The 12033-nt window shown below is 38.5% G+C and overlaps 1 protein-coding gene across 4 annotated transcripts in view; it reads left to right on the plus strand.

Annotated features, from left to right (window-relative positions):
* CNOT10 (CCR4-NOT transcription complex subunit 10) overlaps positions 1-12033 on the plus strand; it is a 72727-nt gene that overhangs the window by 12287 nt on the left and 48407 nt on the right. For 3 of the 4 annotated variants that reach the window (XM_075587035.1, XM_075587037.1, XM_075587038.1), the window contains exons 5-8: positions 4307-4457; positions 6777-6851; positions 10708-10853; positions 11641-11730. In XM_075587035.1, the coding sequence (XP_075443150.1) occupies positions 4307-4457; positions 6777-6851; positions 10708-10853; positions 11641-11730 (462 nt within the window). The remainder of the gene's footprint in view (positions 1-4306; positions 4458-6776; positions 6852-10707; positions 10854-11640; positions 11731-12033) is intronic. The other variant, XM_075587039.1, reaches the window with a different exon arrangement.

Here is a 12033-nt window from a genome sequence, read left to right on the forward strand (position 1 = left end):
ATTGTAGAAATACGCTGCGCAATCAGGTGTGTCTGTCATCTATATTTCAGAAGGTGTAATCATCTACATCAAAGACACCGTCCCATATGAAACATCTTTATCAAGCCCAACTACCATCTTGAAAGATCAGAGACTTCCTTTAAGGTCACGGTATCTTGGACTTATAGCGCTGGGGACTTTATATTTGTTTGTGCATATATATATATTTATTTAAATATATATATTTATTTATTTATTTAAATATATATATTTATTTATTTAAATATATACACACACACACACACACACACACACACACACACACACACACACACACACACACACACACACACACACACACACACACACACACACACACACACACACACACACACACACACTAAACTAATGTATGTACTTCTAGATGATTTTATGATAGCGGCGCCACTGAGTCCTCTTCATGCTTTTGTGCCTTTGGTGCATAGGCGGCTTAATTTACACCACCTGCACAGCAAGGCACAAAAGCATGAAGAGCATACGCAAACTGCTTGGGAGACAAGATGCGGAAACAATTTCAGACTAGTTCACTCCGGCCCGTACCACTGCTGGACGTATATTCTGTAGTACATTTATTTTTATTCAACAATAGAAGGGCCGTTCAAAATGTCAGTGCAAATTGGTTACAAATTGAATATACTATATATTAAGTCAATTTAACAGCTTGAAGAACACACAGGAAAGTCTACATTATTATAAAACGAGTCTACTGATGAAAAGAGTAGTATCCGGCTTTATGGTCAAGTACTCAATTTGATGAGTTCCCAAAGAAAAACAATTTGCCGTGAATGGAAAGCTGCGTTGTAAAACGTGAAGAAGTTTCCAATTTAAAGCTTTTCTCGGCATGAGGTGTGAATGTTGCTTCTCAATGGACTGAATTTCAAGTTTCATCTTATGGAAAAAACAAGAAAACTTATCTCATCACTTTGGGAACAATAAATAAACACACACAAGAAGTTACTATTTTAGAAATGGCTAAAAATATATTTTGCTAAACATTAACGCAAAGGGTGAACAAAAAGCATTTGAACCCACTGTTCGTATTATATCGCGCGAGAGAATCTGCTTTATTCTGACTACAAAATCTAATTGACCTTCGAAAAACAAATGGAATTGAGATGGGTGATTACTTTTACAGCAGCAACAAAATCATGAACAAAAGCGTTTCGAGATTCCTCAGGGCGTGACATCGTTGTGTCTGCTCGTTTGCCACAGCCAAAAATGCCAGTTCCACATTCTTGCCAGTCTTGACACTGGTCTCCATGAAAGGCATCCCGTACTCCTTCGCCAGTGACTTTTTTTTAGCTTAGCTTCGGTCCTGATGACTCGTCCACTGGTCATGTCGCTCTTGTTCCCGAGCATCATGATAACCATATCCTTGTGAGCAAATTCACGAACCTTTGTGAGCCAGGCCTGGTTATTGTCAAATCTGTATTGCTGGTGATGTCATACAGCAGGAGCAGAGCCTGCGCGTCCCTGTAGTAGTCATGTCACACTGCGGACTGCTCCTGCCCAGCCGTGTCCCAGATTTGCACCTTCACCCCGTCCACAGCAACAACCTTATTCTTACAGGTCAGGTCGGAGCCGGCTCAGAATCTGGATGTTTGGGTCACACTCTGGGTGTGACCCAGATCTCTGCCAGTACCGGGCACGGTCTGTTTGGGGGTCCGGACATTGTGTTGGGTGACAGCAGAGTGGGACCTAAAGCAGAAATTGGCAGCACCGCCCATCAGGGGGCATAACATGTTTTTTTAGAAGAGAAGAAAAAAATGATTTGGCAAATTATTAACCCCAGATCCAAGATGATGGTATTAGTTGATGAATCTACCACACTTTGTTCGAAATCAACTCATATAATTTTTTATTAAAAACGTGGGTTGACCGTGTTCTGAATCCGATTAGTATTTCCTCTGTATTTGATAGAATTGGATAACTTATCGGGTGAAAATATTAAGCAAGATATAGTTAAATGTTAAGTACACTATGGATTGATTATCGAACTATTGACAGATCCTTATTAGTTTATAGTAGTGATGGTGAAAATGTCATGCTTGGAGTTAAAGGTAGGAAAACATTTTCAAAAAGACTTTAAGACAATACCATAGATAATTTGTAATCACAGACTTTAATTAGCAGTTGTTTAGGCATTGGATGGTACTAGAGGTACAAATTATTTCAGGGCATTTTTCGACAGCTTATATTCACTTTACAGCCAGTCACCAAAGAATGCACGTGACTTCAAAACATCAGCCAACTAATAAGATATTGTAGTAAAAGAAAACTGAGTTCTCCGTGTATGATGGGTAGCTTCATCATGGAGACGTGCCAGTGCAGTTTGGCAGACTTATCCGGCATTAGCTAAACATTTCTAAGAAGCTTCACAAGATTGATCAAGAGACTGAAGGGAACGAGCAAATTCAAGGTCTATATTCAAAATATTGTTCAGTCAACTTTGTGAAAAATCTCTCTAATGTTGGTTGTCCTTATTAGGCTGAAGGATTTATCTGGACTATTACAAGACAGAAAATGTACAACCCCAAAGGCACATAAATTGGTAAACATGTATTTGCAAAGAATAGAGAGTTTACATACAATCCCTGAACCATGCACAGAAAGCCATCAATGATGTTATGTTGACTAACACGAAATTGACAAACATAGGGAAAATTGCAATTAATTCATCAATTCAGACTGCTGTTGACAATCCTGAGGAGTAAACTATTCACCACCATTGCTAACAAAGGAAATAGAAACACAGCAGAAAGCAATGAAATGATTTACAACACGATAGTGAATATATCCGTTTTTGGTTCCTTAAATATGGCAACACCGTGACAATCCATGATTTTGAGAAATCAAAATATTTGCGTAAATTATCATAAAACACATTTGAGATTTGTGGAATAGAAATCTTGTGCAGCACCAGCCATTCAAATAGATTGCAATAAGTAATACTCGCTGTAGATATACTGGCAGCGAGTAATGCTAATTGCGAACGAGGTTTTAGCGTTTTGAACGATATTCTGCCAAACAATGTTCATTGACCACACGTCATGTAGTGGATATTTTTTATTTATTTTTTATCATCTTGCGTTGAACCTCCCTGCACTGAGTGGAATCCTCCTCCCCATGTGCAATCATTACTAGCTAAAGGATGGTGGTTAGCACATACAAATGAGGGCATGGCTCGAAGGGAAAATATATCACGCCTACTATGAATTGTGGAAGTGTTGATGAATGCTGTATTAAATTATCTTGTGCACAATGTTTAGACCTTTTTTTTTTTTTCTTTTCCGGGAGAGTACCCCGTGACACCCCAGACCCCCACCTCCGATGTTTTAAAAGGCTGGGCGTACCAGTAAGAATAAAAAATCTATTTTCACCACTGCTTGTCAGAGGAACACCCATTTGGCAACAGGAGGGATATTTGGATGAAGTGTAATAATTATTTTTCCTTTTGATGTCTAATGCATGGAACTTCCTGTATCATAAGTTATGGCAACAGTGACCCCCCCACCTGATGTCCCATTTTGAATGGGACATTAAGGCCTTTTTTTTTTTTTGGAAGAAGAGCTTCAAATGTGTAGTCTGTAGCCTACCCTGAATTTCGTCCTATATATTAATGTACCAGCTAAAATATCTTGGTAGCAGTGATTTGTTTGTAACGCGAATAACATTGCCCTCTGACCAGGGTATAGAAATACATCAAAACAAAATAGGGCATTCAGTTTAACTTAACTCTTAAGCAGGTACACAATAAACTTGTAGGTTATTTGGCAGTATATGTTCAATATGGAAAATTTAGCACTGGTGTAGATTATATGCACAAGATTTTTATTCCAGAATCAACGTTTCGGTCCAACATACTTACCCCGATAAAGATGTGCGTTGTACCGAAACGTAAATTTCTGAACAAAAACCTTGTGCGTGAAATTTGCGTGAGCTCTAATTTTTCCATTTTGAACATAGAAAAATATATTAAACTTTAAAAAGAAAAAAATCTCTCCAATGCTAAATATTTGACCCCCCTTCTTGGATCTGAGAGTACTTACATTCCCCTACCAACAATGTGTTGCCCCCAGTACACGTTAAAAATGTTTTTGCAGAAGGCACAGGACATGTAGTAGGAAAAATGAATTCATCTGCAGCGAGAGACAAAGTGCATTTGCCAAGCACTGTTTCTACTGATCTTGTCAAAGCCGGCCGTTATTTATTTGAACCATGAAGTATCTTTATTGTATTTCCTACAAAAAAAACATGTATTTTTTAGGTCCATTCAGCTGTTGATGAAATGGACAGCTTAGATGATGTGGAAAACAGCATGCTGTACTACAATCAAGCTGTCATCCTGTATTATTTGCGGCAGCACATGGAAGCCATTGCGATTGGAGAGAAACTTTACCAATTCATTGAGCCGTTTGGTAAGTGCATGTTACAGATCATTATTTTGTTTGAAGCATTGCTGCTGTTACAGAATTTTAGATGATCATTGTTTTCAGTATCCACTTGTATTTCTGGATGATATAGTTTGAAAGCAACAGTCTCGTCAATATATAGCGAATGCAATAAAATAAAAATACTTGTCCCATGTTGGTCAGAGAACCTTTAGGACAAAAAAAAAAGCATCCACTATTAAACATAGCTCTAAAGTAAACTCTGAATTACAAATATTGTACAGTGCCAATTAGTTTGAGGCCAGTTTGGGGTTCAGACCTGAGGAAACTATTGTTCAGCTGTTCTCATACTGAAGAGAACAAGGCCAAGATGAAGGTTTTCTTAGAAAAGTGACTGTTATATATTACAGGCCACGCATCACATTTCTTATCATTGTAAAAATGAGGTAATTTAACATCAAAATGATAATTTTACTAGTATAGAAAATCTGTAGTGTCGGATCTCCCTTTTTGGAAGTGAACTACAATACAGTATGCTTCAAGTCAACTTTCCTATGGTACATTTTGTGTACAATCGTTCTGAATTTTTTTTCATCTAGTTTCTTGCATACATTTTTTTTTCTTACTTTTTCTTTTCTTGCATGTATAAAGTTTTTGTTTATGTAAGACATCTAGTTCTGCAAAGCCACAGAATGTTTCAAAATGTTTTAGTCTCTCCTGGAGCTGTGACAAATTCCTTTCAAACCCCTGAAGTATCTTACTTTAGATATGTATCTACATCTATATCTCTCCTTTGAAGTCTGAAACTGTTATTGGACTGATATTTAGTCACTTTGAGGAATATCTGTAATTCTTCATGACGATGATTATTGTAACATTATACAACAGCAGAGAGTCCATATTACAAGACATTGTAGACTTGTCTGCAAGTAAACATGGTATGGCAGAAACTCCCCCCCTCCCCCCCCCCCCCCCCCAAAAAAAAGTCTTTGACTGAGCTTCTGAGCCACCTGTGCTGAAGCTGTTGGGGGTGGGGGGTGCCTGTAGTTAAACACCCCTGATCTAGAACACCTCTTGGCTATAGCAGGCGCCTGTGATACGTTGCTTTGCTTTATCGCTCTTCCAACAGGCACTGGAGTTGGTTGCCTGTACATTTGAGATGGATGTTCTATTGCTAGAGGTAGCAACTGTAGGTTTTTGTATTCAACAAATATGATGGAAAAGTGTTCTAGCTTTACTAGTTTTACTTTAGCTGAAAACGTTGTAAAATGTGTGGGGCTTTCTTCACAACTGTTTTTAAGCTATTTTCTAGTAAAACATGATTCGCATAGACAACCCGTTATTCGGAAAGGCCTCCAATGTGCAACATAAACCTTTTTCTATTAATTTTCAATTACCTGCACTCTACAATGAAAACTGGTCTTTTGTGGGGTTTATTGATTTTCTTTGGAAAATAAAATTCCAGTATTGGATCACTTGATAACTGGTAATGTACAATTTGGTAAACCCTTACCATGGAGCAAGTCCTCGTTCATTTCCTACGGCAGCTACTTCCTTGTTCCCCCGTGACTTTCCAATTATGATTTTAGATCAGAATTGCATGTGTGCCTTTAACTGCTGCTGCTTTCTTTTGCTTCACAGCTTATTTAGTAATTGAACTCTCTGCATTAATTTCTTCTTTTTTTTTTTGTAACTGCCCTGCTCCATGCTAAGAGTTCACTTTTATTGAGGGAGTGTGTCTGCAGGACATCATCAAATAGTTTTCTCTTAAAAATATCAGAGGGGTGGAAATGTCTACCATGACTTAGACCTGCTTTTTATGTTCAGAACTCCTTGAAAATGAGCATGCTGCTAAATGTACAGTTACAGGTCCATACACTTCCAACCCCCAAAGTTGCTTCAACTTAAAGATGTGATACCCAAAGTAGTGTTACTTACCGATACCTATAGTTGTTGACACGAAGCACATTCCTTGCTTGCATCTTCCTCCCAAAGAACGCAAAACCTTTTAGTGTCTAAAAGGACCGTGGGTTAAAGTGTGTTGGAATCAGGAGCGGCACATGGTCTATATGACACCTGGAAAAGAGCTCTCCGTTTTGGAACAACTTAAACACGTTTTATCTGAGGAGAGACTTTGTGGGATGTGATTGTTGGTAACCATACCATTGCAGTGCACCATGTTCATTTTTTTTGGCAATAGAACAGAAACTCCTGCTTTTTTAAGGTTTAAACTTTAGGGTTAACAATTGTCGTTCCATACTGTTTTGATATCTCGCTTTTTAACCAATTCTAATTTTTTTTCCTGCACACTTTCTTTCCTATGATGCTTTGCTACTGAATTTTTAGGTAGGCGTATTTGTCTGAAAACACCTAGATCGTCGTCCCAAAGCCCTAAAGGACCGTATACACCAAACAGACGAGGTGAAGATTCACTGATTCAAATGTTTAGGGTTTTCTCCTAAGGCACAGTCGAAACTGGCAAGGTCGAGGTTCATCACTGTAAATGGAAGCCAGCTTAAAGTTGCAGATGCCATAAAGTGTTGGAACAAAGTTCTTCTTGTTTAATTCATACATTTCCATATTCTTTCAAACATTAGCAACCTTGAAAAAAAAATGACCTGGATAGAAAATGGGCATTCTCTCTTTCTGACACCTGTCTCAAACCAGATTGTAGTGGTGCAAAATAGGCAGGTTACATCATTTCTAAAAATGTATCATTGGCAAGTACATAACATGAAATGAAAGCTAAAATAGTCCAGAGTACTACTCTTTCCCGTGATGGATAGATTTTAGTGGCTTCTGCATAAGTCAGAGACCTTTGCAATAATTCTCAATTCTTTGCAGTCTTCCATCATAAATGACATCACAAATCATACGCCATTCTATTTTCTTTAAGTGTCGCAAAGAAACCAAGGATATCTAATTGGACAGAGGAAGGTACTGCTTGGCCCACGGAGTCTGCCTGCCATCTCCGCAGCCTTTCTTTCATTGCTGGGGTCATTACAGAAAAAAATGGGATTGATTTGTGACGTAATTTATGACTTTGGAAGACTCCACAGAAGCATTTTTGAATTGTTCTCTACAATCTCTGTCAGACACTATTCCATGAACCCACCACCCTTTCTGCAAAGTAATTGCTCGCCTTTGCCCTGAGCCGGCCACCCTCCAGCTTCATTTTATTTGACGAACTCTAACGCTCGACTAGAGCAAAACTACATCCCAGGAATCTGAGCCTATTTTGTCAAGTGTGTAGCTTGCCCCTAAGCGTTCACACGCACAACTGTAAAGGCTGGAGGGACGCTCTGAGGAAGGCCGTGAATATGTATTAGCGAAGACTGTCAGCATGAGAAATACTTGTCTCAAAGGTCTGCAGATCCTTTTTTATTTTTATGCTAACCATTGCTCTAGCTCATGCTTTTATTTAGGTTTTTTTCTTTACCGGATTCCTTGCTTGTCATGAAAGAGCTGGAAACATACTTGTCCTTGTGTGCATGTGTCATATTTATGTAAACCTTTTGTAGATTTGTAATCAGACTGTACATACACTACATTATACAATGTGTGTATATGCATAAACCTAATTTCTGCTGCTGTAATTGGTGTTTTGTGGCATGCACGGTTTGAAGTGTTTGTATTCTGCTCTAGCTATCCTATCGTCTCTAGCATCTAGGTATGCAAGTATGGGACGCTATACTAACCAAAAAAGCTCAACCATTGTGTAAAATATGTGCGGCTATTACTTATCCAATTTGAAAGCAGCCTTAATGGTTAACTTGGTTGTCACTAAAAATTAAATATATATTTTATATACTGCAGACCTAAAGGAATCGGATGTTTTTAGAGCAGATGCATTTACTAAACCATTGAAAATCTTCTGTTCTGTTAAAAAAAACTCCCCCAAAGCATTTATTTAAAAAAATTTACATTTTTTTTTTTAATTTTATTTATTTTAATTGGCTATGTTCAGGTTAGTTAATCTTTAATACTAGTAATGGTCAAAATGATAATTGCATTACCTAGCACCCAGGATTTTGCTTGGGGGTGCTAAATAATACGTGTACAAAGATAATATGAAAACTGTTCTCCGGTCTGTTTTGAGAGTACATTGACTCATTACAGACGTAACGGCCACTTTTAATTTTGCCTCCCTCCATAAACTTAACTCATCGTTATGTCTCATGCTTTCCAAGTCCATGACCTCATGCGCTTAAGGAACGACAAGCAATTGTCCATTCGATACGTATACTTATTATTCCACCTTTCTATATTATGCCGCAGCCTGGCACTCCTGATGTAGTAAGTTCCACTTTATAGAAATCCCCGTTGACTGCCTTTTCTCCTATAAATTGTGATCTTTGTGACCATTCTATTTGCCTTCAAAACGCTAAAATGGCAAGAGAGCTATGAATTTATACTGGATGCTTGCTATACATATTCATTTTTTTTGTTGCTGCTTTCTTATGTAACTGTGTACTGTTCAGGGATTTCACCAACTACTGAGACAAACATTTATTTTTACGAGGCATTGCATGTTTTTTTTACCTAATTTCTATAATTTCTACTCTTTTCCCTCCCCCGAATTTCCCCCCCCCCCCTAATTGATCATGAGATTGTGTTTCTTGGGGCTGCAAGTTTTCTTCTATATTACAGCAGACAATGTCAATATAAAGCACTTTTTTTAAAACCTATTTAGCTGTGAGAGATTTAAAGGCAATTCTTTAATGCAACTGTCCTGTCTGCTTACAGCAAAGAAGTGCACACAGCTCAATTGTAGAATAAAAAATCTCTTGTCTATTATAAATTCTTAATATCATAAAGTTGGCCTTCTAATTCAACTAATGCTCATACTCGCGTAGTTTAAATGTTGGGTAAATGCAAAAAGTGTGTGTATGAAAAAGGCGACCAGAAACCTCCACCATATAGCAAATAAAAAGATCACTTGTGAGCACATTCACATGTCTTAGACAGGTCTGCAGCACTGTTTGTCACCATTATCTCCTAACATACAGTGCTTCCACTGCAGCAAAGGATTCTGTCACATTTTTGCCTGAAATCCATTTTTACATGGAACCCTTATAAGCTAATGCTTGTTATGTCTATCATATCTTCTTTAAAATCTTGCATACATACACCCATATACCCGATTCAAATACATGACTATCACTGCAAAGTAGGACAATGCTGACACCAGGGACGTGAGACTATCCTAGGATCCTGATATCCGGGATCCATGTAAATGATTTGGAATTGCTGACCTGCAGCAGGTTTCTCCCCATCTTCTAACATCTTCACTTCCATCCATCACTATTGCCTTGCATAAGTGGAGTAACAGAATCCTGTTTCATGCATCATCACCTGTGAGCTGTATTTGGCCTATGTTAATGTTTTGCAGAATTGGATCTTGGGAATCCGATTGTGTCGATCTGCTTCCGGTTTTGCATCTGCAGTCTGACTTTTTTAGTAAAGCGACTTTTTGCCAGTCAGATCTCCTGTGTGCCACTTCGTAATAGGAAGCCATCTTGTACGTAAAGCTAATACACATTTTTTTTTATTCATTGGAGTTGTATGTGGACTATACTTCATAAAGTGCATTTCTTCATTACATGCTGCCGAACATGCAAACAACAACGTGGCATTTTAATACTTGGCTTCTTTGACGACCCCCCCCCCCCCGTGCAAAATATAAAACCTGCTTATTTAGCTGTGTATACATATAATACATAGAAATGCATTTATTTATTCTTAACCCAGATTTTTTTTAAAGATAATTCTGGTCAATGGATTTTGATGCCCTTACTGGTCTTGTAAAATGAGTCACAGGGTGGCTTTCTAATTTTGCAATCCCACTTTCCCTTTGGCTCAGTGTCTGGGGTCTCCGGACTTCCCGTTTTAGAAAGGGATACTCTCCCCACATTAGTGTGCGTGAGAAACTAGTGTTTGAGTTTTAACTGACGTGAAGCAGTAAGCAAAAAAGTTCAATTTAATATATATATTCTTTTGGGGTGTTGGATAAGCATGCATGTTAAAAAATAAAGACTGCATCCATTAAACATATAAGGACAATAAAAAAATTAAAAAAATTAGAAGGTAAAAGCACATTTCCTGCTCTAAACTCCATCTTCCGAAGCAATTGGTTTGAACTATTTCAATATTTGTATCGTGTGGCAGATTTAATCTAAACTGGACAATATGGTAGAAATTTTATTTTTAAATGTCTAAAGCAATTGCTAGATTTTACTTGTCATTTAATATTGACGTTTTGCTTTGTTTGTTACAGAAGAGAAATTTGCACATGCAGTATGCTTCTTGCTTGTAGATTTATATCTCCTGACATGCCAAACTGAAAAGGCCTTACATCTGTTGGTGGTCCTGGAAAAAATGATTTTACAGGGCAACAGCAATAATAAAAATGGTAAAAATGAGGTGAGTTATTCTGGAAATAAAATATGGAAAATATACAGTGGATAGGTTTGGGGTAGGTTGTAAAGTAATGTAGCAATTGTTGGATTGCTGTAAATAATATGGAGTACCAGTAGAGGGTGCAAAAACTCCATACATGAGGGGGGAAAAAGGTACTGTATATGTGAACATTTAAAGTGTGTTTCCTCCTTGGGTTTACATGGGTGTTTAACACGGTAACACTTTATTTTTTATTTTTTTTTGACTCCCTGGGAACATCTGCTTCCTGAGATACTTGCCTCTGTAGGTGATGCTGGCAGCAGCCGCAGTAGGGCGAGCAATATAGTGGTTTAAAGACCGCGTTACTGGGCCAATAGGAATGTCGCGGCTTCCTATTCACGATTGTGACGTGGGACCTTTAAACATGCATGTGATACCGGCAGCACCTACGAAGGGCTGTATCTTGGGGAGCAAGGAGTCCACGAAGCTGAAATTAAGTCTCTGTGTCTGTGTCGGTCACTGTCTGGTCACTGTTGCCTCTCTAGGCAAATTTTTTTTTTTTTTTAAATTGGGCTTCCGCCCCCCCAAATTAATAAGTATTTATTTTCTTTGCAGAGTTTAATGTGACAGAGTTCTCACTCAGCCAAACATTTTGACACACATAGTATGTGTTAAAATGCCAGGTTATCAGGAATAGCTCATTAGGTTTAGAATTGCAAGTCAGTATCGGTAATTAGTAGTACATTTCTTTGTGCCCATCTAATGAACGTTAAAGTTTTGCATGTATCACCCTTCTGTCATTTGTGTGCAGACGAGCAATAACACCAGCAACAAAGAGGCCTCCAATCAGAAGGGTGAGGGAGGAGTTCATTTAGAAGCAGCAAAGTCCAAAATTCATCAGGTACTGACCGCATGTTCTTTGTTTTTTATTTGTTTATGGTATTGTATGTGTAACCCTTCTATGGTACCCCACCCGACATGAGATTGGGGTGTACACTCCTTCTGGTCACTCTGAGTGGTCTGGGTGCTGTGACCTGCTGGTAAACAGGAGGGCTGAGGGCTCCGCGGTGTTGTGGGGAGAACCAGGACAGGGACAGGAGGTGGTGTGGGACAGGTTACCTTGCTCTCTCTGGGTGGTGCAGTGCCTCCAGCCAGTAGGGATCCCCTGGGGTCTCCAGAGGAGAGACCCCCACTGACACTCCAT

The sequence above is a fragment of the Ascaphus truei genome, chromosome 2 (genome assembly GCF_040206685.1).
Source record: "Ascaphus truei isolate aAscTru1 chromosome 2, aAscTru1.hap1, whole genome shotgun sequence".
Lineage (NCBI taxonomy): Eukaryota > Metazoa > Chordata > Amphibia > Anura > Ascaphidae > Ascaphus > Ascaphus truei.